At 39.7% G+C, this 27,965-nt stretch overlaps 3 protein-coding genes across 5 annotated transcripts; 2 read left to right on the top strand and 1 right to left on the bottom strand.

Annotated features, from left to right (window-relative positions):
• The first annotated feature begins 97 nt into the window (after nucleotides 1-97).
• Nucleotides 98-9,539, top strand: LOC145423058 (kelch-like protein 10). The gene is made up of 7 exons (XM_080295163.1): nucleotides 98-344; nucleotides 1,389-1,869; nucleotides 2,282-2,896; nucleotides 3,616-3,765; nucleotides 5,156-5,456; nucleotides 9,021-9,217; nucleotides 9,516-9,539. The coding sequence occupies exons 1-7, from the start codon at nucleotides 193-195 to the stop codon at nucleotides 9,537-9,539; spliced, it is 1,920 nt and encodes a 639-aa protein (XP_080151289.1). The 5' UTR covers nucleotides 98-192.
• An 82-nt stretch (nucleotides 9,540-9,621) lies between these two features.
• Nucleotides 9,622-12,658, top strand: LOC145423140 (uncharacterized). The gene has a single exon (XM_080295331.1). It carries the CDS (start codon nucleotides 10,215-10,217, stop codon nucleotides 11,598-11,600), a length of 1,386 nt encoding a protein of 461 aa, XP_080151457.1. The 5' UTR covers nucleotides 9,622-10,214; the 3' UTR covers nucleotides 11,601-12,658.
• Nucleotides 12,659-18,570: 5,912 nt separating this feature from the next.
• LOC145423138 (PAN2-PAN3 deadenylation complex catalytic subunit PAN2-like) lies at nucleotides 18,571-22,256 on the bottom strand. 3 transcript variants are annotated; one of them, XM_080295325.1, is made up of 12 exons: nucleotides 22,120-22,256; nucleotides 21,848-21,990; nucleotides 21,563-21,669; nucleotides 21,368-21,466; nucleotides 21,142-21,270; nucleotides 20,740-20,877; nucleotides 20,593-20,652; nucleotides 20,254-20,502; nucleotides 19,966-20,109; nucleotides 19,688-19,867; nucleotides 19,482-19,575; nucleotides 18,571-19,150 (listed from the first exon to the last, which is right to left on the bottom strand). In XM_080295325.1, the coding sequence occupies exons 1-12, from the start codon at nucleotides 22,197-22,199 to the stop codon at nucleotides 18,966-18,968; spliced, it is 1,608 nt and encodes a 535-aa protein (XP_080151451.1). In that variant the 5' UTR covers nucleotides 22,200-22,256; the 3' UTR covers nucleotides 18,571-18,965. The 3 variants fall into 3 exon arrangements, with proteins under 3 accessions (XP_080151451.1, XP_080151452.1, XP_080151453.1); XM_080295326.1 differs by having other exon boundaries at nucleotides 21,142-21,246; XM_080295327.1 differs by having other exon boundaries at nucleotides 22,116-22,249.
• Nucleotides 22,257-27,965: the final 5,709 nt, after the last annotated feature.

Here is a 27,965-nt window from a genome sequence, read left to right as displayed (position 1 = left end):
AAATCAAATCAAAACAAAGCTTTTTTTTTATGCAATGTAAATATACATTTCAAAACAATTCATGGCAACAGTTGCCAAGTCATGATGATGTCATGGGCTCCATTCCCCAAATTCCACAGTTAGGTTTGATTTTGAACACTTCAAGACAAACTGCAGACAAAAAAACTAAGAAAAGCAGTCACAAAACTCAAGATGAGTGAAGAAGGCCAGCTGCCATACAAGTCGAGCTCAGTAAATAATGAACTCTGTTTGGAGGGACAATTTTGTGATGCAATCATCAAAGTGGAGGATGTTGAATTTCCGGTCCACAGGATCATCCTATGTAACTGTACGCCGTACTTCAGGTGAGTTGCTTACCTGATAATGTGAAGGACAGTTGACTGATTTATACCTGTGAAAAATGTAATTCATGGTCTTAGTTGGTGAAACAGTGCCAACCAAAAGGAACAGGTTGAATCATAAAACTTTTCTGATAGAAAGACTTTGTCACGGTCAACTGACAGATACACCCAGAGCTCCAGATTCCACTTCAGTAAATGTGCCATTTAAAAAGCACTGTGAATCACTTGGTGATTGTGTGAAGTCTAATTGAAGTGTTTTATTAAGTTACATTAATATCTTCCCCACTGTTATTGAGACAGTAAGACACACCAGACTTCCTGATACTAAAAAGGTTGAACTGTGTTATACAGTTATACGCTGAGCAAAAGTTTTGAGTTGCCTCTCATTTTTTTATATTTTGCTTTGAAACAGATGATTTTTTAAAAGTCCACTTGAGCAATAGTTCTGTGTTTTTTTGAAGACTTATAAAGGTTTGGTTTGGACATTTTTCACCCTTTTTAGTCCAGTGCTTGTACCCGATCATTTTCAGAGGAATGGTTTCCTCATCCTCATCAGAAATGGTTTCATGGTTCATGTAAAACCTGTTAAAACCAATAAATAAATGTTAAGAAAAAAAAAGAAAAGAAATGGTTGTGGAAGGGAAACAGAGACTGTAATTAAGCAACATGCACTGGAACTTCCATAAGGAAAGGAAACAGACTGAGGTATGCCAAATTACGCAATAACTAGACTAAATATCAGGGTAAACTGGCCCTATGGAGTTGATTTCAATATTTGTCATAGAGGTACAACAGTGAGTGTTTAGAGTTAACTTTAAAGCACGGTGGAGGCTCTGTCATGGTGTGGGACTGCATTGTGTTTGGCAATAGCTTCATAAACATGCTGCCAATGTAATAAAGACATTGAAAACCCAACAATCAAGTGCACTAAACATGTACAAACTCTGTTTTGGAGTTACTTGGAGTACTTGTGCATGACATAGTTTATTATCTTGTTGCCTCCACACCTTTTAATATTCTCTACTCTGTCTCCATCTCTACCCTCAGGGCTCTTTTCACCCACTGCAGCGACCCAGACAAACAGGTCTTCAACATACCTGGCTTGTCTTCTGAGATGATGGCACTCATCATTAACTTTGCATACACCGGCTCAGTTTCCATAACGGGGGAAAATGTAGTGGAACTTCTCATGGCAGCTGATCAATTCAATGCAATGGACATTGTGAAACTCTGCTCTGACTTCCTCGGGGAGCAACTGTGCCCAGAGAACTGCGTTGGCATTTGGCAGTTCACAAAAGTATGCTTATCACCCGAACTACGCACCAAGGCCTACCACTACATCATCAGTAACTTTGAGCAGGTTGTTCTTGAGGAGGAGTTCCTGCACCTAACTGTGGAGGAACTTGCTGACATCCTTGATAGAGAGGACCTCAATGTGTGGGAGACCACTTTGTATGAAGCGCTTACAAAGTGGATTAGCCATGTACCTGTACAACGGAAACAACACCTCACCGCTCTGTTGTCCAAGGTCTATAAACTTTCATTACTACATTTAGTTTGGACTTAAATCTTCAGCATTTAAGTCATAGATTGAGTCGATCCATCTGGGTATAAGGATGCTTTAATATCTTGAGATTTTGCTCTTTTCAGGTGTAGCCAAACCACATTTAAGAAATTCTCTTCAAGAGCATTAAAACCGTATCAGATCTCTACACACATACTATAGAATAAATTATATTTATTAAGTATAGTTGCTAGGGCTATGACTAAAAACTGTCCCTGTTGACGAAAAGGCTAATGGTGTCTGACTTTGGTCGCTCTCTTGCTAGCAATAAGAAAATTAAACAACATTAGGAGCATTATCCTAAAGAAGCTTGAGTTTACTTAAACTGATGTAGTTGAAATTCATAGTCACATTCTCTTCTGTCATCTCTCTATAGGTCCGACTGGGATTGATGACGTCAGACTACCTAAAGGACAATGTGCTGTCTAGTGAGCTGGTGGAGGCCAATTCTGAGTGCCTGTCCATGATAAGTAATGCCATCTTAGACATACATGATCTAGGAAGCAGACCCTTCATGTCTGCCTTGTATCACCCTCTTGCTCGTCCCCGCCTGCCTCATTCCATCCTGCTGGCCATTGGGGGGTGGAGTGGTGGTGAGCCAACTAACGGCATCGAGGCCTACGATTGCCGGGCTAACCGCTGGGTCAACGTAACGAACAACCTCGAGTGTCCTCGTGCTTATCATGGAGCCGCCTTCCTCAACGGGTACGTCTACTCCGTTGGTGGCTTCGACGGGGTGGAGCATTTCAACAGCGTCCGTAGGTTTGACCTGACCACTCACGCCTGGAATGAGGTGGCGCCCATGCACTCCCGCCGCTGCTATGTGAGCGTGACTGTGTTGAACGGGTTCATCTATGCCCTGGGAGGCCACGACGGGCATGTACGACTCAGCAGTGCAGAGCGCTATCAACCTGAAATCAACCAGTGGAGTCTTATTGCACCGATGCACGAACAGAGGAGCCACGCCAGCTGCACAACACTTAACAACCGGGTGGGTGAAGTAAAACAGTAGCAGAGAAATAGAGTAGGGTCTAAGGCACACAGGCCTAGAGACCTGTCAGCAACCTTTGGTAACAACCAGTTGCTAGGGGAAAATGTGTACTCCTCAGCTGGTTAGGCAGTGGTTGTATGAAAGACTCTACAGATTTCTACAGCAAATAGTTTGAGTATTTGCAGTAAGTCAGAGTACTCCATGCAAACCTCAACAGTCTGCTTACAACCAAAGGAAACACAAGGAGGCTTGTGGTGCAAAACCTTCCTGGTTACAATTTCACAGTAGTGACAGCCATCAACCTCCAGCAACCACTTGCCAACCAGTCAGGGAATACACATTTTTACAGTGAAGCGAGGTGCAAGATAGGTCACAAACTGGTTTCTATGTTCATGTTTTCAAATTTAAAAGTATAGTTTAAAAAGTTGAAAAATATACTAATATATGTCTATTTTGTTTCTAACTGATCACAAGTGCATCTTTGCATTTATGTACAGTACTTTATTTGAGTTGACTTGTCAACTAAAATATAACAGATATTAAAAAAATTGTAAAACACACACATTTGTTAATTGTCATATTTTTCAGTTGGACACTTGGGTACTGAGTATCGGTCTTACTTCACAAATGATGTGGAAACATTTCACTTACAGGTAACATTGTTTCCAACTGAAATCTAAGAAATGTAAAAATTTTTAATGTCCCTTTTTTGTTTTCAGATTTACATTTGTGGTGGACTCAATGGCAACGAGTGTCTGCAGACAGCTGAATATTACAACCCAGAGAGCAACCAGTGGACGATGATCAGTCCCATGAACAGCCGCCGCAGCGGGATAGGTGTCATTGCATATGCGGATCATGTCTTTGCAGTAAGACCACAAAGTAGTGCTGACACTCACGTAACATACAAATCAAATCTGTAATGTGCTTTGATCAGCAAGGCTTAACACAGATTTGGCTGACACAGAATTTGGCTAACTTTGTTTTGTATTTATCAATGATCAGATTCCTATCCTGACCACAGGTTCAGAGAAGGCATTCTTACTCATTCTATGTATTAATTTAACTGATTAGTGATGTTTCTGCCTCTCTTTTTTTTTTCATGTGCCTCATTCCCAAAATGTTGTGTCTTTGATGATTTCACATTTCACTCAGTACAACAGAAATACTTATTCAAAACCAACATTGTCATCCTCATCGTTCCATAGAGGACATATGTTAGAGACAATTTCAAACTTATCCTGCAATACCTTTAGAAAAATGAGGGAATAAGCCAAGTGATTAGAACTCATCCTCTGGGGACGGTAGGCCTTTTAGCTGTAAATTTATCTTGCTATTTGCCTTAAAACCACTTATTTAGTTGTTTTGCAGCTGCACCCTTTGGTAAAAAGCAAAGATTTTAGTCTCACCTTCTGAGACACACTTCTTTATTTAGCTAGCTACCGTTTAGTATTTATTTTCTATTCAGACTAAGTCTCTATTCAAAAAAAGGAAAAGTTATCATCAGCAGAATGCAGTGACCTTACCCTGGTGCTGACCTCAGGGTCTTTGATCAGGCTTATAGGCACTTATAGCCTGTCAGGGCTACTTTAATCTGTTATAGGAAGAAAGGACTGGAACTCAGTGTTCCTTTTTGGACTAAAGGCAAAAGAGCTGTGAAGACATTTATACTGAAAACACAAATACTTTTTGTCGAGGGCTATTCATCTTTGTTGATAATAGCGTGGTGTAATAGACAACAGCACTTTAATAGCTGTAGTTGAGGCTTGAGTGAAAAAAGGTCTCATACAGACTTCCACAACAGCTGGCTTCTACTTTATTTTACTTTCTCCTTTTAATTCAGAAGTCATTTTCACACACCACTGCACCCTGATCTTTTCTAGACATTCCCAACAAATGCGGGCCTGTGAAAATGCAAATACTGGGACGTTAATGGGCCTTTTTTAAACAACTTTTATGTGTAAACTCCATATAACAGCATGAGAATATGTCAGGTAGCTGTTCGCTTTATCCAGGTAAAACCCTAAACCAATCAGAGTATTTCCAGTAGTCAGATCACACCTAAGGTAAACAATTTCCTTGTATCTGCTACATATTAAGGGCAACTTTGGACAATATTGCAACTTAATTCTTCCGTCACTTTCTGGAGTATCTGTGCAAAAGCAGCTAAAGACATATAGCAGGTGCATTTTCTTACAGGGGTACGGTGAAGCTGGTTACACTTACATTCAATCATTTGAGCCACGTATTTACTTTTAGGTTGGTGGCTTCGATGGAAACAACTATCTGCGCACCGCTGAGGCTTACAACCCGCATACCAACACGTGGAACCTCGTGTTCTCTATGCTGACCCCCCGCAGCAACTTTGGCATTGAGGTAATTGATGATCGCCTCTTTGTCGTCGGGGGTTTCAATGGCTTCACCACCACTTCGGACGTCGAGTACTACACCGCTTTAACCAATGAGTGGTATGAGGCGTGCGACATGGATATTTTCCGCACAGACTTGAGCTGCTGTGTGATGTCCGGACTTTCCAACCTGACTGAGTACACCTTTCCTCGTGACTTCCTGCCACTTGAAGATGTTCTGAAATTAGCAATGGAGTCAGCAGAGTCCACGTAAAATCTTTAAAGTGCAGTACTGCCATGTGTCAACATCTGAGTCTCGAACATGAAGGACTGAAATAAATCTTTAGAGCATTAAACTGCTGGTGAACTGGACATTTTATGTATGTATCTCAAAAACTTTCAGTAGGAGAGCCTGCACTGTAGATACTGGGTTTTATTAAGAGAATGCAATTGCAACAATAACAAATTGAAAAGATTTTTTCATTCCCTGTAATGTATGGCTGCTGAGCAGCCATACCAGACATGCACACAGGGTGACCAGATCACAATAAGCCGCATGTCGGACTTTTCAACTCTTGCTAGGTAAACACCATAAGAATAAAGGGAAGTTTTCACTCTCCCTTGTTATTTCAGCTGCGGTTCTGTCTGGTAACAGTCTATAGGTTTGAGTAAGGATGTATCCAATATTTTACAGTTGTACTAGCCAATACCCAATAAAGCAATTCTTACTTTTATACCAAACTAGTCAGTCTCAGCTTAGTCAATTTACTCTTTCACAGTAGAGCCTATTTTCTGAATAGTCTTCTGTCTAAACTCAAGATTAAAGAAAAAAAAAATCTTAAAATTAACTAAAAGCGAGGCTGTCTCTGCACTGCACAAACCAAACACAAAATGTCGGCATGTTAGCCAATATTATCGTGCACCCTTAATTATAACACTGGGCTAACCTGGCCAAATTACAAACAAAAATCAATCACAACCAACATGGACTGTAGTAGCCGTGGAAGGAGAGAGGAAGTCCTTTCCTATAGTCCATCTGACCATATTGGCTTTACTGGCCAATAAAAGCAGTCCACTCAGCCATGCTCTTCTTGTAAGATGATGTGAGATCTCTCTCATGGATTTTGTCCAAGAGAACCTCCGTCTGTATGACGGAAAGCAGAGTGGCTACACACTTTGGGTATGTAAGGTGAAGGGTGTAATAGTAGGCCATAAGGTATAAAGCACCCTCGGTAACCAAGTCTTTTGGAAATGTGGTTATTGGCACATCTCCTACCGCTAGGATGCAGTTGGATGGACTCACAATCAGGACTGGGCAGGAGAGAGGACGTTTCATCAGATAGGTATTAGGGTCTTCTTGGTCCTTTAACACATAACACAGACATACTTTTGTAAGGATGATGCACTTTTGTTTCAAACACATAACTAAAGCTAAATTACAACAAAAGTTGAGGTTCTGAGAAAACACATCTGAAATTGCTACTTTTAATTATTCTCGATGGAATTACTGTTCACATCTGTCTAGCCTTCCTGAAAAACAGAAAACCAAGGCTACATTTAATTAGGTATCATTGAGGTGATAAAAATGTGCTACCACGTAATGCATCCATGTTTGTATTTACTGGTCACAGAGATCTAACCTGTGAGAACCCTCATTCCAAAAATGTGTTTTAGGTGCCTTTTGAAGGCTTAGAACATATAATATGTGAATATAAAATACTTTGGCACTCATCAGAAGCATTTTTTAATACTGTTGTCCCAAAAAGAACAAAAACAAAAAACAACTACTACATTTTACACAACTCACCTCAAGGACATGCACCAGAGCCTCACTCGCATCCCGTGCCCTCTTTGGAGGAGCAGAGGTGGATGGGAAGAGTGATGGCAGCACATGTAGGATCTCAAGAGCCTGTTCAGCTATACAGAAAAAAGAATCATCATCTCATTACCACACTTAAACAAAATCCTCAAGCATGTCCAGCAAAATCGCTGGACATGCTCGTAGGCAAGAAGTGAAGCAGCACATGGCGGGGAGAAATGAGGGGTGAGAACAGACACAATTTTGCACCGGAGGTTTTCGGGAAGCTTTTATTTTGGTATTTCCGTTGATTCGTACAATAAATTTGCATATTAGCCTAAACATTTAGGTTTAACATTTAACATTTAGATTTAAATATAATATTTAGATTTAATATTTAACATTTAGATTTAATATTTAACATTTGATGAAAAGTTACAAATATTTTACTAAATGTTGTAAAAAATTACTCGAAAAAACATGTTTTTGTAAGGTTTTGAGCTAAATGTGGAAAAATGTTGCCGTTAATTTCAGCATGTTTCAGTTTACAAACGGCGCCCCATAATTATCAGACTATTTTTGCCGATTACTGCTCACAATTTCTTTGTATTTTGACTTCAAACAACATTTTTTTTTGCGATTAAGTGTCAACAGAGATACAGAAAAGTGGTTACACCTAAAAAGCAAGGTCACTGAAGGCAGCGGTGTGGTTGTACAATGGTGCTGTAACCTTGTCCTGTCACCAGGGGGCGACGTCAAAATATCTGCTGTTGTCTTGTTGGCCCTTGGCTTACGGTGCATTCCAGATTGAGTCGGAAGTCGGAATTCCTGAGCTCCCAGTAGTAATTTTCATCTGGAACTCCCCCTCAACTAGTATTTCCTTCTTGGAAAGTCAGAGCAGGCAGCCTCAACAATCCAAGATGGTGACAGAGAACATAAACATAATCTGCTCTGTCACTCACCTGTATTTGTGACTCATGATATAAGCCACATGCTAAGCACTTACCACATTCTATCAATGAACGTGCTGCAGCTAAAATAAATCCCATCTTACTTTGCTTTTCTGACTTTCCTGCTGGAATGCACAAACTCGGGAATGACGTCACTGCCAAAAAGGACCACAGACATCAGAACATTGACACAGCTGCCAGGTTGGAAAAGTGAAGCAACAAAACAAAAAAACTGTACTCCATTTACAGGCCACCAGGGGGCGACCCCTGCGTCTGTAAAAGACTTCTGGCCCTATAGAGGTCTCTGGGACCTCTGTGAACAGTTCCCTGATGTGTTCAAGGGTTCAGTTTCTCATTTCAGAACACAGCTGAAATGATCAAGACTCACTGAAGGGGTGTGAAATGTGTCTAAATCTAGGGAACAGAGGCCTGATCGACATATGTTCTGCAGACTCGTGTCTTTGTTCATAAACAGAAAAATGAAGGTAAAACACAAAGGCTTCCTTCAGTTTGACCTCTCAAAGGTCAAGGTCAGTCCAGTCTAACATGTTTTACTTTAACATGAAACGCTGCTATGACCGAGTCTCAAACAACAGAAAATCCAGAGTCTGCTCATCAGCTAACGACTCTGTTTTATGCTGTCGGTGGGTTAAATATCATGAAACGCCTCATTCAGTCAGCTGCATGTTCTTTAGAACCAAACTGGCTGCTCGAACTGATGAATGATACCACACTGAGCTCTCTGCAAGGGAACGAATGAGCTCGATTCCCTAAAATATCAGCCAGCGAGTCCAAACACACTGATTTTTACTAATGGATAAAATGATGTTAACTTTTCTATCAACTTCTTTTGCTCGTTATCACCTTATTAACTGTTCGGGGGTGAGAATGAAGCCTTGTACAAACTCTGGGTAAAGTAGTGTTTAGAAACGAGAACACTGAACGGGAAGTTAAAACACGTCATAGACACCTCAGCTTCACTACTGGAACTTCAACATTATGCACTACACACTGTACACTGGTTACAGACCAGCAGGTCTGTAACCAGGAGAGGAACTCCAGTCTGGACCAAGAGGACCCAGAGACTCCGCAGATTAAAGAGGAAAAGGAGGAACTTGGCAGCAGTCAGAAGGGAGAGCAGCTTGGGCTGAAGCAGGAGGCTGAAGGCATTATTGTCTGGACTGATAAAAAGCAGCTCAGACTGCTGGAGACCATCTGGAAACCTGTGATAAAGTTACACAGAATAGGTATGTAAAACTATGTTGATTTAATAAAAGTGAATATAACTCACAGACAGCTCAGTGGACCAGTGGTTAGCACTGTTGCCTCACAGCAACAAGGTCCTGAGTTTGACTCTACCAAGTAGCCAAGCCTTTCTGTGTGGAGTTTGCATGTTCTCCCCTTGTTCACTATCCAGAGACATACGAACAGCCGGGTTAGGTTAGTTGGTGATTTTAAATTGCTCATAGGTGTGAATATGAGTGTGAATAGTTGTCTGTGTTTCTGTGTTGACCCTCCGACAGACTGATGAACTGTCAGAGAATTGAAGGTCAAAAAGTAATAAGCAACATGAATGAATCTCTTCAGCCTGATTTTCTGTTCTTTATTTAAACACATTTCCACCATTAACCTGTGCAAAACGGTGAAAATTAGTACATAAAAATTCACCAGAATGAAAGACGTGAAACATCTGGGTTTCAAATTTCCACTCACTGGTCAGACAAAATCTACACAGAGACACAAAGTCAACAACACAAGTTTCATTTTGTTCTGTTATCAGTTTAAGTTAAAGAATTATGTTTCCTCTGCAGCATGGAAATGGTAAATTTGAACAGTTTACAGGTCTGGGTAATATGAATAAATATTTCTATTCTGTTTTGGAAAATATGGAATTCAGAGTTTCTAAAGTTAAATTTGTTAGACAAGAAGAGTGTTTTCATGGCATTTCAAGCACAGCCAAAACGGTTACTACTGTGTAAGAGAGCTCTTCCCCAGCATGCCTTCTTGTAACTGCGGCCAATTCAGACATCCACATTCATTTAACAAAAAACAACATCTATTTATTTTATATATCAAAGACATAAGAAGCTGAACTTTGAAATTTGCTAATAAGAGTGTCAGAACTAAACATTTGCATCAGTGCCCAAATAATTTGTCACGTTTGTAGACTTTAATTTTAGTGGTATATGTGAGCAACAGGCTCACTATGTAGAGACCTGCTAATGGTTCAGACCAGTAAATATTTTCTCAAATGTTTGTTTTACTATCATCTTTTCCCCTTTGTGCATTCAGATGCCCTACAGCAGCATGCTTTTGAGGAAGAGGAAGTTCTTACAGACCAGCAGGTCTGTAACCAGGAGAGGAACTCCAGTCTGAACCAGGAGAAACCAGAGAATCCACAGATTAAAGAGGAAAAGGAGGAACTTGGCAGCAGTCAGAAGGGAGAGCAGCTTGGGCTGAAGCAGGAGGCTGATACCTTCATGGTGACACCCGCTTATGAGGAAAGTGCCTACAGTAAACCAGAACCAAACAGTGAGCAGCTCCTTTCTCACAGCTCTCCTGAAGCAGAGACCCGAGATAATGAAAAAAGTCAGCATGTGGTCTCAGGAACTACTAGAAATACAGAGCTGAATGAGAGACGTCACAGTCAAAGAGTAGACAACCTTCCTGTGTCATCGAGTAAAAGTAGAACGGACACAAAGAACAAGTCTGTACAATGTGAAGTGTGTGGAAAAACTTTACAGGATGAATACAATATGATTACACATCTAAGAGTTCACACAGGTGAAAAGCCGTATTCCTGTAGCACCTGTGGGAAAAGATTTGCTGACTTATCAACATTCAAAAAACACAAGAGAATTCACAAAGGTGAGAAGCCGTATTCTTGTGGCACCTGTGGGAAAACATTTGCTACTTCATTAGAAGTCAAAAAACACACGAGAATTCACACAGGTGAGAAGCCGTATTCCTGTAGCACCTGTGGGAAAAGATTTGCTGCCTCATCAACATTCAAAACACACATGAGCGTTCACACAGGTGAGAAGCCGTACCCTTGTAGTACCTGTGGGAAAAGTTTTGCTGACTTATCAACATTCAAAACACACATGAGAATTCACACAGGTGAGAAGCCATATTCTTGTAGCACCTGTGAGAAAAGATTTGCTTCCTCATCAACATTCAAAAGACACAATAGAATTCACACAGGTGAGAAGCCGTATTCTTGTAGCACCTGTGAGAAAAGATTTGCTACCTCATCAACATTCAAAACACACATGAGAGTTCACACAGGTGAGAAGCCGTACCCTTGTAGCACCTGTGGGAAAAGATTTGCTACCTTATCAAAGGTCAAAACACACATGAGAATTCACACAGGTGAAAAGCCGTATTCTTGTAGCACCTGTGAGAAAAGATTTGCTACCTCATCAACATTCAAAACACACATGAGAATTCACACAGGTGAGAAGCCATATTCTTGTAGCACCTGTGAGAAAAGATTTGCTTCCTCATCAACATTCAAAAGACACATGAGAATTCACACAGGTGAATTCTCCTATCTCCCCTTCTCTGAAGATAACCGTATTGTGAAGAAGCAGCATAGCTTGAACTAAGTTGTCACATGCAACGTGGGGTTTTTTCTTTCCTTTTTTTTTTTTTTTTTTCTTTTTCTTTCCTGCTTCCTCTCTTGGCCACATTGTTTATGCTGCGGTTGACAGGACAACCAACTGCTGGACATCCAGGAGGATGTTAAAATTCAACATATCTCTCCTGACAGCTTGTAACGTTGCAGAAAGGAGACTTTTGTGTTTTTTCAATGTGTTGGTGACTGCATAAAACACAAGTTAAGAGAATAAAAGGATATGGTTTAGCTAGCAATCATTTTTGCAAGCTATAATTTTATAGTTGGCTAATTTAGTTGGCTAATTTACCAGCCACATAAGCCCTGGGAGTTTTTGTGTTTCAATAACATTAAAATCAAATGAAGGTTCCTCCATTATTCAAATTCCTACTGATGCTAAATAAAGTTGACCCTGATGGATAAATTCCATGGCTGTTCCCTTTCATGAGTGAGTGATATTGGTTTTTGGTGTCTTCTCCCTGTCGTATGATGAGGGTAGAGCTGTACATTTTAGTTAGAACATGGTTTATCATATTTAGGTTGAAACTAACTTGCTAAATTCATGTGAACTTCTAACTCCACTGAACTTGGTGAAGTCCTTATTGTAACACCTCTGAGAACAGCTGCACATTGAAAGACCGTTTTTAACTCTCAGAGGTGCCTCAGTTGCTTTGACTGTGGGGACTGAAGGAGCATCTGGATCTGGAAACTTCAAACAACATCAAACAAACAACTTCAGACAGGACAACAAATCTTTCAGCCAGGTATTGCCCCTTGGTAGCATAAGAAAGAATGCAGCTTTAAGACACTTCTGTGTCAGCTTCACTATTAAAAACCTAAAACACATCCATCTTTAATACGATCTATTATTGTTACCGATATAACGTCTGAAGCAAGAGAATCACTTACATTTTAAATGAAGCAAATGTGAAAATCAACCATAAATTAAATTATATAATAAAACAGTATCTAAAAAGAGCTTCTTGCATTATTTTAATAGTCAAGATCAGCGCCTCTTAAAACTTAGAAAGAAAAATCTAAGACCAAACCACATCAACACAGACAAATTCAGCGTTTATTCTGATCTCAGTGCAGCTCCTACAAGCAAATATAACGTTTTCAATCCAGCTGCTGATTAAACTGAATAAAACTTGTCATAATAAAACTTTTTGCAAAGCACTTGACAGCAGTCAGACACTTTTCTTTTTCCCTGCCATGTTTTCTTTACAGCCCAGGTTTTACTGCTCAGGAAAAACAACTCTAAGGGGAAGCCTTTGTTACTCAGTGAGAAGTCAAGACTAGGGTTATTTTTTAAGCTCATTTAAAATACCTGCTGTACAGGCTATAAAAAAATGTACATTTATGATCACTATATCAACAAACATGCACAGAAATACACAATAAAAACATAACACTCAATAAAACAGCTGAAACAGCTAAAGCTGAAAGCCAGTCAGAGTAAACTGATTTCTAACAGAGTCTTAAAATGATCAGACAGCTCTTATGTTAATCGGGGAGGTTATCCTAAAGATTAGTGGCAGCCACCAAAAAGACTCTGCCACCATGTTCACGAGATACTAGACATATTTCTTTGGCTGAATGTGATTGTGCTGCTGATTTTTGCTGGATGTTTCACAGATGTGCTGAGCAGGCTCACTTTGACTTAAGCTACCACTGTACTGATTCTTTGGTAAGTGTTGTGTTTCCAGGTGCTGAATTGTACTATATGCTGTTTAGCCAACAGAAAGCTGAATTTCATTTAAAATACACTTAATGACAAAAGATACTTGACTGTTGATTTGGTTTACCATTAATAATCCTGGAAGTTAGACGACCTCTGAAAGGTGGACTAGCTTTAGATGAAAACCATACTCAGGTCTCTCCACTTATGCTTATTTTTAACAGTGGACGTCTTTCAGGATCTTTCTCCACCAACCAACATGGAATCTACTGCCTTCATCAGATGCTGCTCTCCGCATAGTTTCATTTGCCTTTCATGATAAAAGTGACCACTCCATGAGAACCATGAAATACTCTTCAGCGTGTGACACAAATTTCCCTCTTGAATTCACAATGTGTAGTTTCATAAGCATTATATGTCTAAATGATGCAACACAGATACTCATTTTTTCTTGAGCCACAAGCATGTCTGCAAGAAAAATGTCATCTTACCTTTCTCTCGTTGAGCAGGCATTTCAACTCTACTAAGTTAGGAAAATAAGTGAAAAAGACCAAACAATTGATCCAGGGCAGGCAAAGGCTCTTCCATGCTCACGAACAAGAGAGTGTAAGGTGAAGATAAGGGTTATTTGAAATCAGCAAAGCTTCCAGAAGAGCTTGTGGAAGATAGACTGAGAGAGAAAGAAAGGAGAATAATTTCTGATCATTCTTTTTCATGTCCACAGGCCTCAACATCCAGGGAGAAACCCATGACAGCACGGAGGACTCATGCACGGCCCTGAAGCTTTACAGGAAGTTCCTGGAACTGTTTCAGGAAGGAGAGAATCATTACGGGACGAAGGTCTGACACAGTCTGACTTACACTTCAGCTGCCATCTTGTTTTTAAAAATGGCTGCCCTCCAGGAAAAGTAACATACCTGTATTTAGTCAAAGGAGCTTGCAAAGAAAAGCGTCTGGACTTCTTTAAGTTGCTTGAAGACGTTTCACCTCTCATCCGAGAAGCTTCTTCAGTTCTAAGGTCAAATGGTGGAGAGTCCCAGATATAAACCTAGTGGGACTAACCCCCCACAGAGGGACAAAAGGACCCCCTGATGATCCTCTAAATGCCTGAGCCAAGGTGTGAAACTGGGTGTGGGTCCCAATCAGCCAGAGTTTCGGGTGAGTTCATTGTGAAACCTGGCCCCACCTTATCATGCGAATTCCTGAGATCAGATGGCCCAGGATGTGAGTGGGTGTTGGATATTCACAGACGTGGACTACAGCTTTCTTGGCTGCTGCCTCAAAGCACATTGTGCGCTTTCTATCTTGCGTGCTGCACATTATCGTTTATTATTTAGTAAGTACTGATATCTACTGCTAGCTAGTTTATTGTGATGGTGCTTTTTTTTTTATTATGTTGCTCTTTGTTGTTTGCTTTCTCTTCTGTTTTTTTTCTCCATACAGGTGACCCAGGTGTTTTTTTTTTTGTTTGTTTGGTTTTTTTTTTTTCTTTCTTCCCCCCGTCTCTTCTCCCCTTTGGTTTTCTTTCTCTCCCTCTCTTTCTTTCATTCTTTCTCCCTGTCCTATCCCCCAGTCATGTCTGTCCCTTTTGTAGCAACTGAAAATAAAATAAATTCATAATTATAATAAAGGTCAATCAAATGGACCAATATGGCAAGGCCATGATGATCCACTTGGTAAAATAAATCTGCTTGGCATCTTTCTTAAGGCCAATTAAGACAACAATTCTGATGGCTATAGATCCAAACGGGACAAAAAATAAATAAATAAATAAAAAAGGATGTGAGTGGGCGTTAACGCATCTGGGAAGGGATCTCAAAACTGGATTATAGATGGCAGAGAGTTGGTGTCGTAAACCCCCGCCTCTGTTCAAAGATGGTCGCTCACAGTGGACATAGATGGCTTCTTTCACTCCTCTTTCAAACCATCTGTCCTCTCTGTCCAAACTGTGAACATTGGCATCCTCGAAAGAGTGTCCTTTATCCTTAAGATGCAGATGGACTGCTGAGTCTTGTCCTGTGGAGGTGGCTCTTCTATGTTGTGCCATGCGCTTGTGAAGTGGCTGTTTGGTCTCTCCAATGAAGAGGTCTCGGCATTCCTCGTTGCACTGTACAGCATACACCACATTGTACACTCATATGTTTTGGCGTTTTGTCTTTCGGGTGAACCAGTTTTTGTCTGAGCGTGTTGCTGGGTCTGAAATGCACCAGGATGTCATGCTTGGAGAAAACTCTCCTGAGTTTTTCTGATACACCGGCTACAACGTCTTTGTGATGGACCGAGCAGTGAAGGAAACTTAGGCACAGGTTAAAGTCCAAAAAAATATTTTTTATTTAACCCAAAAAACATAATTGGTTAACTCATGCAAAAAGAATCAAAATCTTGGGCCCATAAAAGAGGTCAAACTAACAAAACTCTACTCAAAGTTAACAACACAACTGATAACTCAAACAAACTGACCTAACTTAATGAGACAAAGGGGAAACTTAAATAGTGGCTGATCAGCCCACAAAAACAGGAAAAGGGGTAAAACACACAAAACCTAACTAAACCAAACATAATGAACTCCAATTCCCCCCCCCCCCCCCCCCCCCCCCCCCATGGTCCTGAGTTATGGCGTGAACCAATTTGTAGCCTTCCTTTAAAGCTCGCTCTGCCCCTTTTCCACCTCTTGGCTCCTTAATCAAGGGACTGGAACAGCTGCAACTAAGGTAACTCAGAAAACAAAAGATTAATCATACATAACAGTGTAAACTAAAATGTGTGCACTTATTTTAGAATGCAGCGTTATGTGGATATATTAATTAACTAAACCAAAACCAGTTATTTATTGTCCTGTAAATAAATTCCTATATTTAAAGAAAGAAATGTGAATGCAATGTTATTTATAAGCCTCTACACTAACATGGTGGGTATTACCACTGTGTGGCTGTAAGTGCAGCCATCACAGTCTTCAAGTAACTTAAAGAAGTCCAGACGCTTTTCTTTGCAAGCTCCTTTGACTACGATGACCTGGATGACTGAGAACCTTCACAGACATACCTGTATTTAGTTTGTTTGCACAACCAAAAAGCAAAAACTCAGAAGACCTTTAAGACCTTTAAATAATGCATATTTAGGACCTCTGAAATTCAACATCCTCTAGTGTCTCAAAAAATGTTTTCCTTGCTGCTTTAACACAGCCTCACCTGTGATCTGATAAATGTTAAGATTCAGTTCAACCTTTGTCCCATTTATCCACATTATATTTCATAGATATGCACAATAAAACAAATTGTTTTTATTAAACAGACAAATTTTATACATAGTACATATAATTTGCAAATTGACAGAAATCCATGAGAATTAATTGTCAAAGTTGCCATTAAAGTCAAGCATCAATCTTTGCTCATATTTTTGTTATTGTACTTTTATGTTTAGCTGTGACTAACTGAACACATTTGTGTCCTGCTTTGAATGAAAGGGTCCATTTCTCAATTTAAACATCTTTTCAGTCAGGTCCCAATTAGGCATTCTTTAATTGTTAATAGGTAAATATGAGGGTTGGGATCAAAATGTTGTGCTCCCTCTCTGTCTCTCCGTTTCTGCTCTTCAGAAATAATACTGATCTTTTATGGAACAGCAAAACTGAGATGAACTTTTCTTTTTTAATATCCTCACACAGATCGACCCATAATTGAAATTGGAGCGATTTGCGTCTACTTCGTTTTTTTTTCTTCTCTGAGTCAAAACATAACCACGATATTCAAATATCAAAATGCAGCTGTTAGTGTGACCTTGTCGGTGTCAGACTCCAGTAAGACACAGCCTCACACAGCCTGCAGAAAATAACGAGCAATTCGCGCAGTTACTTTGCTACACTGCTCTCGTGCTCTGGGGGGCTTGTAGATGTCTGGGGCCTTGATCTCCTCCATTCCTGCTTCATGTCCTGGGGGGCAGGGCTCCCCACACCTACTATTAGACAGTTACACGGAGAACCCTTGTGAATATATGGATCTACACGCACACAGGTGTGTGTTGTCGGACTTGTGTGCTGCTCAGTAACATTCAATATTTATTATTTACTGTTACTTGTGGTTATGTTGGTTGTTGCTGTGGATGCGGATGTGCTCATGTGTAAGCCGCTGCTTTGCGCTGCGTTTGGCTGGGAATTGTTGAAATTAAATATTTACATCTTCGTATATGAATCACATGAATTAGCGCACTATGCATCACCCCAAGGAAATTTCTACTTACTAAATCTGGACCTGGATATCAGCTTCACACCAGCCATTCGTAGTGTTATAAGTCTACTTCACGATCTTCTGAAGAGTCCCGAGTGTTTGGTGACTTCTGACTGACTTTTAAGTTTAAACAATACTCTGGCACGGAAAAGGTTACAACTTTCTTTGGACTTTTATACCCCTGAAAAAATGCTTCCTCTCTCTCACAGAATCTGTTGATTTCGGAGCCTTGAACTGGTTCAAAGGCCTTGACTGTCTTACTCGCCACATATTGACAACAATATTCGTACTGATTTATTTTAGTATTATTGTCGATATTACAATATTTCTGAGACTGTAATAGCTCGTTTTTAAGCCTCCCAGTTATCAGTATTGTGATCACACTATTGCTTTAATATTATTGAGACTACACAACACATTCATCCCTGACCTCCACATATCCAGCTGAACAGGATTACTATACTCTGTGTAGATTTACACATTCTTTCGTGGAACATTGAAATAACTGTGTTGTGTAGTTTTTTAACATATCTCCTGGATCATTACTAACTGTATGTTTAGTTTTACTTGTAGAGTTGTTGGTAAGACCAGACAAGGAGTTCAAACAATTTCATTTTATGGTTCCCAAAACAAAACAAGCCGAAAAACAATGAAAATAATGACATAAACCTTTAAAAACAACTGTAAGAGTGAACGGTAAGAGTGTGCATATTATCCAGCAGAGGGCACCATTATATCAAAAAATCGTTCAAATGTGACTTAAAGCTTTATTAAATGAAGCACGTCTATTAAAGTATAGTTACTACTTTTGGTGGTGGCTGTAAATGCTGCACTTGAAGCACAGTCCTTACCAGTTAGAGCATTTTAAAGATGTCGAGGTGAAATATTGAGGACAATTTTTTCAAACTTGCTAAATGTGTCATTTATAGAAGAGAAATAACAGCTTTTGAAAAATTGAACGTTGATCTGAATTCTGAGAAAGCTGCAAAAAGTTAGCTGGAAAATGAACAGTGCAACAGATTTCACAGAATCTGGTGAAAAAAAACAAACTAAATTCATTGTGGTTGGAATCTGTTTTAATCAAGATTTTCATGGATTCGTGCACATTCTCCACTTCCTGGTATCAAACAACAAACATTTTACAGTGCTCAGGATGACTTCATTTACATGCAACAAGTTTGACTTTTTCCTTTAAAACAAAAACAAAATGCTTCAAATTCATATTTTGAATGATCACTTTCCCCCCTGTAAACCTCTCTGAAATAAAAAGCTTATATTTAGATATGATAAAAACAACTGAGTCACTGACTCAAAGCAAATAACTATAAAATATGATACAAAATAAGCAGCCCGAGCATCCTCAGGTCATGGTGTTGCTCACAGTCCCATCACAGAGGGAAGCACAGCAGCACCCGTGGATGGAAGGAGAGTGCATTCAGTCCACTCAGACGGACTATCTCATGTCCGAATCCGGGACTTTCCAGTTCAGCTGGAAGCCTTTGTCGTAGACTTCGTAGAGCACTTTCGTCACGTAATGATTCCCTCCTTCCTGATACAGCTCCAGGTACTTCCTGTAAAGCTTCAGGGCCGTGCATGAGTCCTCCGTGCTGTCGTGGGTTTCTCCCTGGATGTTGAGGCCTGTGGACATGAAAAAAAGGTCAGGAATGATTAAAATGAAAGTGTTCAGCTTCAGATTACAGTGTGGATATGAGGAATTGACACGTACGCTTTAGTGCATGAACTCAAAAAAGCCTCTAAATACTTTGTTGTTCAGATTTAATTCCAAGATGAGTTTGATGACAACTAAAACATCATGAACTATACTGACTTCGGTAACATGAGCGGATTATCCAGTTTACATATTTGGATCCTAATCCCTCTCGCTGTAATAATGTGATTTAATTCGATTACAGACTCATATTTGGATTATTTGGATTTGATTTTGTTTTTTTTGTTTCTACTAACTTACCAAGAAAATACCAAGCAAGGAATTTCAGAGAAATCATCCTCTTGTAGGGCAATCGGAAGAGGTGCACGGTGTCGATAACTTGATCTTTGGGAACCTTAAGAAACAGAAAATAAAAAACATTAAAATCAAAGCACATCTATAAAAAAAAATCACATCTTTAAACGATATGAACTAATTTGAAATTTAAAACTGATGAAATAACGTACCACTAAATTAATGACACGAAAGTCATTCTGCCGGCCGTGGCCGACGAAGCGAACTCCTGCATCGATGAGGAAGCGTAGCTTCAGGTAGGTCGACTTCAGCGTGGTCACGTGCTTAGAGGATACTGTGGCATCCAGGTCTCCAGGTTCGATTCCAGAGTATTTTGTCAAATAGTCGACCACCTGGAAGAACAAATTGACAAGTTAGCGGGTGGATCCTTGAAACATTATATATTCATTCTTTCAGGTCATCGTGGTCTTTTCTCTCTGCAGCTTCTCACCTGCTCCTGAGTGGAGATGTAATCATCGATGAAGGGGACCCCCTCGTTGGGCCCCTGACCCCTCACACAGGTGATCCTGGCCACAGACATCTGACTGGGCGTGATGGTCGATTTGGTGCCGTCGCTATGCAGCACTGCTTCCTCCTGCAAACGCACACATTCAGGGGTCAAATTTGTTTTAAATACTTGAGTCAGATTAGCTGAACTACTGAAAATATGTACTAGGAATATTTAAAATTGTTTTTGATCCTATATTATAATAAATGATGGTATCATAGCCAGACTTACCTCACTGAGCTTTACAAACTCAGCGTCCAGCCCCACCAGGTCACCAGCCTGCGGCATCTCACTGACTGTGAGTGGGATGAAAGTGGCGTCTGTCTTGCTCTGCTTCTCAGTCCGATATAAGTCGGATTTGACTTCAGACTGATTGTGCTGACACTCACTGCGGAGGTCGTATTTGGTGTGGTAGTTTCTCTTGGCGTAACACAGGATGGCTGGCACTTTCCAGCTCACATCAAACTGTGCAGCCTCAGTCTGAAAACAAAAGGAGAAACATTTTTAAATGACTGCACACATTAAAGTTAGCATGAATAAACAAGCAGGAATCTTATCTAGGATCCTTACCTGCTCAATCGGCTCAATGAGGAAGTCATTGAAGAGGTACCACTGCTGGCGAGAGACTCCCTGAAATAATAAAATCATTTTGAATGTTAAAAATGAAACTTTTTGTAGTCAGCAGATGTCAAATTTTCTTATCTAAGCGTCGCTCACCTCTTTTCTTTGATGGTAGGTCTCACCCACTTTGATGTGTGCGACCAGATTACCACCCGCGCCAGCGTCCAGGATGTGCGGCACCGTGGCCACCAAGTCATACAGAGAAGCTCCCTCCGCCTGTTCAGCAGCACTTAACTAGTAACAGAAAGTGCAAATAATTGTAAGATAAACTTTTTCATTTCACAAAAGTTGAGAAATTCATGTGTTATAGAAACAAAAACACTAAAACCAACCTATAGTTCAATATCTACAATGCTTCAGATTAGTGTAATAATGTTTTAAAAATATTGCTCCTGGAAATATGGATTTAATTTTGAAGTGAAATTTTAACTCAGTAATGAAAAGTTACTCAGTTATTTCTTCAAGTGCAAAGATCAGCTGAAAATCTAAAGTCCTCACCTCCTCGCCCTCAGGCCAGCTGCTGATCTCCAGTCTCTGACTTTTGCTGAGGGACATCTTGAGAGTGGCGGGGATCCACACGTGACGCTGATCCTGATCTGTCTTCTGCATGGATTTGTTGAAGGTGTACTATAAAAACAGAAACATGGGCAATCATGTAAATAATGAACAGATAAATCATTACTTTCTTTTAACTGTATTTAAACACAGTGAATCAGTGGCTTACCTCGGCCTGAACCTTCCAGAATTCGGCCTCTTTGCTGCTGTTCACCTCACAGTTTATCACCAAAACATCTGGGAGACGTCGAATGTTGCGTGTCTGCACCTACAGTGTAACACAAAGAAATGATTACCCTGCACAACAGGTAACAATCAACCATAAATGAATTGTCATTATGAGTGAATGAAAGCTGTAACTCACTGTGGGCTGATACTTGTCACAGTTTCCACACCATGTGTGAGATCTCTGCTGCAGGCAGATGCTTTTCTTCAGGATCTCAGCAAAGTCGTGCTCCTTTATTCTTTCTCCTGAAGTGTCAAAGTACAATGAATATCAGTGTATACATCAAATCAAGCAGATATTTCCCTCTGCTCATTCAAAAACTAAATTAATTCAAACCATTATGTAATCATTAATAGTTCAAGTTTCAAAGACAGAGTAATTCACAGTCACAGATATCCATGCTCTCAGTGCTCTCAGACTCACCTTGAGAGTCAGGGTAATGCATGTTGAACAGCAACACGAGGGAGGAGTAGACTGTTTCTATGCCACAGAGACACGGGCTGCGGTTCTCAACTTCAGAACAAAACAGCTCTCTAATGACAGAGTCGCCAGGGGAGCCCAGAGAACTGCAACACAAACACAAATCACAGTTTCAGAAACCAGAAGGAAAACTCTGCATTTATAAACAAACATAATGATAAGACTGGGACAGTGTCCAGTAAGAATGCAGGTCAACAACGATGTGTTTTACCTACTCCTGGTCGTCCTGTAGGCCCGTGGATCCTCCTGCTCCTGTGTCTCCTGGAAGAGCTGGTAGAGGATGAAGTGATTCCATCTCTGGATTAAGCGACCTAGCTTGACTGTTCCTGTCGTCTCCTCATAGTTTTTAACAAGTTTTTTCTAGTTTGATGTCTTTAGTGTGATGATGTTATTCTGATGTGAATAACTTTTTTATTTATGCTCTTTTATAAATTAATATTTTATGCGTATATACATGCCTTGTTAGTTTCTTACTTCATGATATACAAGAAAACATTGACAACTGTGATTAATAAAGAATTGTCTAGCAGACCAACCACTTATTAGATCAGAACTTTTAAACTTACTGACAACTGGGCTGAATTAACCACCCTGCTCGCATTTCTGTTGTTTTTAACAGAGGCAGCCCAGTTACTGTTTTTAAACTGTTCTTGTTTTTTTTCAATCCCTCCTTTACGTTCAGGCTGCCCAGACATCCACTGCATGTCTTCCTGTTGCAGGTGTTTGGAGCCTGACAGGAAGGGCATGGTTTGGTTTTTGGCTTTGTCATTTCTGCAAATGAAAATGGAACATGTAGGGATTATTTCAGGTCTGTTTTGGTGAAATGATTACAAAAATAATTTATGACCAAAGAAATAACTTATATTACGAGGCAGTATTACACCATATTTAGAAAAAAAATCAATTACGAGATTAAAGTCGTTAATATTGAGTTAATTACGTGAATAGGGTTAAAAAAAACTGAATTGATTACAGAAAAGATACATTGCTAAAATCGAGCAGCACTAACATTAGCTGGGTGGCCAAGCAAGTGTCTTACACATGAGAATACATCACCAAAAAAAATTAAATAAACTTTTGCAGAAGTAGTTCTCTTGGTACACAGACTGCTCTGTGAAAACATTTCAAGTTTAATATCAGTTTAACATGCAAATTACCCACAGTTTATTACAACTTACTTAGCTAGGATCTGCCTCGTGTCGAGTCGAAAGATTCGCTGCAGGACCGTGAGTTGAAAGATACATTTACTACGACTCCCAAGATGCATTGCAGTAAAAACCATCCAATCGCCTTGCTTAAGATCTGTTGACATGTCACTAAAGGCGCGCTGTAGATAAATATTGCAATTTGTAAAAAATAAAATAAAAAAATAAAATTTGCAATTTGTAATTACATAATTAAACACTGGGCCAGTTTATTTTCGTATTATCGCTGGTTATTATTTTAGAGTAAATAAAGGAATAACGGGTAGCACCAAGCTGTTGTTATCTTCATTTCTATAGCAACGGCGTTTGAGGATTATGGGTAGTGTGCAGTTACGGGATTAGTGCGCCGTCTGCATAAATTGGTCTGATTGGTTGGAGCCGAGCGCATCCAAAACTAACAGTGGTGGAGTGGTGGATGAATCTATAAATGTGTTTTACGTGTGAAATGAAAATAATAAACCTAACAAAGGATTATATACGTTAAATCTGCGCACTTTCAGCTCGTGAATCACTTTGGAAAACACTGTGTGATGGCCACAACATGAAGCGATTTTATTGTTGAATTATCCGTGATACTTTCATGTGTTTTTGTTGAGAAATGTTAACGATGTCATTAAAAGAAAGCATTCAATTGGGGGGGGGGGGGGGGGGGGGGACCCTAAGCATTTATTAAACCTCATGTTTTCCTTTAAACGTTTTATTTTGCTTTATATTTTAGTGATACTCTGGTAGAGAGGCTCTTATACTGTTAATTCAGCATATACTAAAAAAAATAAAAGCCTTTAAAAGCCTATTTCTGGACAATTATTATTTTATAATTATATAATTATATAATCAACTATTTTGCAATACTTCCAATCAACACACATCAAAAGAAAAGCTTGTGATGGCATCACATGAGATAACTTAAAGCTCAAAGGCTGTTCCATTGACATGTAACCAATCACTTCAAAGCACAAAACCTCTAATGTCATAGTCTTTTTGTGTGTGTGTGTGTGTGTGTGTGTGTGTGTGTGTGTGTGTCCTGTCTGGCACTGTAGCAATCAGAATTATTGTCTGAAGGCCAAGAAAAATGCCCAACAGATTTACTTTCCCAAGTGGGCCTTTTGCTATACTGGTCCACTTGATTGTCATAGTTTATTTGATCTTTATTACTTATTTTTATTCTAAGTTATTGTAATCAGGCCAGACTCGTGGACGGGAAAGAAAAACAAAAAGAAAAGTTCAGAAGAAAGTTAACAGAAGGAGAGGGAAAGAAAAAGGAGAAAAGAGATAGAGAGAAAAGACAATGAAAATCTGCTTCATCACCTTTGTCTTTGTGTCCTTTTTTTTCTCTTTTTCTTTTCCTGGATCACCTGTTGAGAAAGAAAAAAGAAAAGAAGCAGAAGAAGACTAGAGCAATAGAATAAACAACATCACGATGATCTATGGGAATATAACAGTAAATACTAAATGTTAAACATTACTGTGCAGCACGTAAGATCGACAGCGCACAGTGTGCTTTAAGGTAGGAGCCAAAAAGGGTGTAGTTTGTGTGTATGAGCACCCGTGTGTACACCTGTGAGCATGAGCGCGCTTGTATTTAAAAGGTTCCATGTAATGATCTGTTAGAGGGTGTGGGGGGGCCACAGCCCCGTCCACCAGGGCATGAAGCAGGTATGGAGGAGATCAAAACTCCAGACATCCAGAGGCCCTCAGAACACAAGAGACCAAGGAAGACTAAAAGAGGGGCTGCAGCACCACTATCCCAGAAAGAGCTGAGGAGAGTCCCAGATGAGGGGTCACTCAACAGCCGCGGAGCATAAGCTGTTGAGTGTTCATATAGATTTTAAATAACATACCAGTTGATACTGACATATTTTTGTTACATTTGCAGTGTTGTGGTGTTATATTCTCATGATTCTGTTCATTTTATGAGTATATCCTTCTGCCTTGCTTCACATATTTAATGCTGCTTGGCTAGTTTTAGTCGTGCTAGCATCAGTACAGGTAGAAACAGAGAAACATCAGAGAATCTGCCATGCATCGCCCCATCTAAATACAAATGGAAAGTACGAAAATAAAAATATAGATAACTTTATTAAAGCAATCAATGTTCCCAGTGTTCCCATGGTGAAAACACATTTTTTCATATTATGTTCAAGTCAGTTGTTATCCAATTTTAAAACTATAAAATATAATAAAGTCTATTTTTAGTTTATTTTGTTAATAAATAGATTTTTTTTAGGATTTTCAGAAACACTAACGTTATACATAGCAAAATATCTGTAGCCGTATGACAGCCATGTATAGTAGAAGTCCAAGATATTTCTACAACTCTAGCGTTAGGTTCTTCCAGTCAAACTTTTTCCCCTCACTGTAGATTTCTTGCAGTGTTTGTGTTTGTACAAAAGTGTTGCGTTTTTCAGCCCCCGCCCGCCCCCAAAATAATAATTAATAACAATAAAACCTTGCATACTTTGAGGATAAAAGTTATTTTATAAATGTAGAATGCAGAACTTTAATGAATAATAGTGAAGTTTGTTGAACTGAGTAAAAAGAAACCAACTGATAATTCAGAAGTCTTTTTGACAATCAAAAACAATAATTTTAAATTATAATATAATTAAAAAAATAATTAACACAAAGACGAAACTTAGCTTTAGCAAAGTTGCCATTTTTTTATTTAAAAAAAGTGAATTACTCTTGTTTAGAGGCTCTAGACGAACTTGGTCCTACACCCAGGCCATTTTACCCTTCTATATAGCTTCCGGAAAGTTTTCTCTGTCTTTGAGTTCTTTTGGACATGTTTTCTTTCAATTTAGAATAAGAAAAAATATTTCTTAATCGCGACATTTTTGCTCCTTCATACCAACTCGAGTGTTTTTCCCCCCTTCTTCTTCGGTGCTTAACGGCAACTGGCATCCTTTTCGGCGCATTACTGCACTATCACTTTGAGGTCACTCAATACTGTCGCCCTTCCTGTGCCACTGACATTATGTACTCGAGCCAGCCGCCGTAATTTCCACCACCTTTAGAGTTACCTCCCGTGTATGGCAATGGGAATGATTTATTCTTACAAACTTCTTACAGTATGTTTAAAAAGAACAAAGAAAACAAAATGAATGCATATGAAATATAAAATACTAAAACAAATATAATAAACGAGAGTATATATACTAAACCTGTAGGCATTAATTATTTCATGCGTGTAGTTATTCGTGACTGCGCTACACACTGAAAGCAAACTTCTGACAAGCGTCATAATTCGGTTACAAGAAACGTTAAAGTTTCATAACTGCATACCTGTGTCTAATAACAAATGCATAAATGTTGTTGTTTTTTCATAATCAGTCGCACGGAAGTAGCTGTCAACGTGCGTAATCTGGGCGCTGCAGCTTTATAAGCAACTTTCTGGCAGACAATCACTTTTTGGCACACCACCTGTTGAGGATCATGGCCTCAGATTTGGTGCTGATTCTCATTCCCACCGCTTCACACTCGGCTGCGAACCGTTCCAGTGCGAGCCAGAGGCCATCACTCGACGAAGCCAAAGAACCACATCAACTACGAAAAGCAGAGATGAGATTTTGAGACCACCCAAGTGAAAGTCTTCCGCCACTTGGCTACGCCCAGAAATTCTGTCCATAAAAATAATTACGAACAGAATAGGTGACAAACGGGCAGCCCTGCTTAATGATATACAGCAGGAGAATGCATGGAGCACCTGTAATAAATACTGTATCAATAACAAGGTTAATAAAGTGTATTTCTTAACCTTTCAGTTTGTGGGTAATGTCGCAGGTTTGTTGTACGGACCTGTTTACACTGTCTCTATAAGTTTTGTAAACCAAAAACAAACAAACAAAGGCGTCTGTTTAGTCTCTTGGCCACACAACAACAACTCACAGCAGAGCAGGAGTGGAGGGGGAGGGGCGTGGTTGGCCGGTTAGGCTGTGACTGGACAGCAGGCGGGAAAGTGATGTGACGGAAGTGAAAGGAGAGCAGAAGTAGATGGCGGGAGAGATGATGTAGAGGTGAAATAAGATAACGGGAGGAGGGATTTCAAGTGATCATAAAATCCAGAATGGCCGTCGTTTGGTGAGTGGAACCAGATTCAGCAGCAACACCAATAAATAAGCACGTTGGGAGACCTTCTTAGGCCCTGGGACCATTTTTGGTCCCTTTAGTTTTTCGGTTACAAGCCATTTGCACTGTGTTGAATGGAATATAGCCAAATTCTCTAAAAAAAAGTTTGGCATAATTTCATTTCAAAATTCAAGTCTGACTTCCTTAAATTAGCTTCAGTGGCTAAGCTAACAATACACATCCCCTTAGAGCCCTAGGGACCATTTTTGGCCCATTGACTTCCATTATAAACGCTATTTTTCACTGCAGAATTATTACCGTTAACATCTGGGTGACGGCTTAGGTTTCGTTTTTGTTTTGTAGAAGAGGCCTTAGAGTTGTAATTTTTTTATTTGTCCACCGGGTGGCGCCCTTGCTCCACATTTGATCCCTGCTGGAAAACAGCGGGCTGCTTGCACAGACAGGCGGGAAATGAAGCCTTATTTCCGGCGTGCAGCAGCGGCTTCGCCCAATTTAAAGTGGAAAAAAATATGAATATATAATCTTTTTATTGCACTTTTTGGGGCGGGACCATTTTTGGTCCCCAGGGCCGTAAAAGGATGCATTTTTAAGGGCCAGACAAGGGTTAATACAGGCATACAACGTGTTATGGAAAACATTAAACCCAGAAATCTAGGCGTAAATGGAAAATTGTAGTATTGAATTATAAGACTGATGAAAGAATATAATTGTCTTCCCTGCTATTCTCCTGTTCACACTCCAGTCCAGAAGGTGGGATAAATGCATCT

Source organism: Astatotilapia calliptera, chromosome 20, assembly GCF_964374335.1.
Source record: "Astatotilapia calliptera chromosome 20, fAstCal68.1, whole genome shotgun sequence".
Lineage (NCBI taxonomy): Eukaryota > Metazoa > Chordata > Actinopteri > Cichliformes > Cichlidae > Astatotilapia > Astatotilapia calliptera.
The sequence above is the reverse complement of the archived record's forward strand: the minus strand, read 5'-3'. Positions and strand labels throughout refer to the sequence as shown.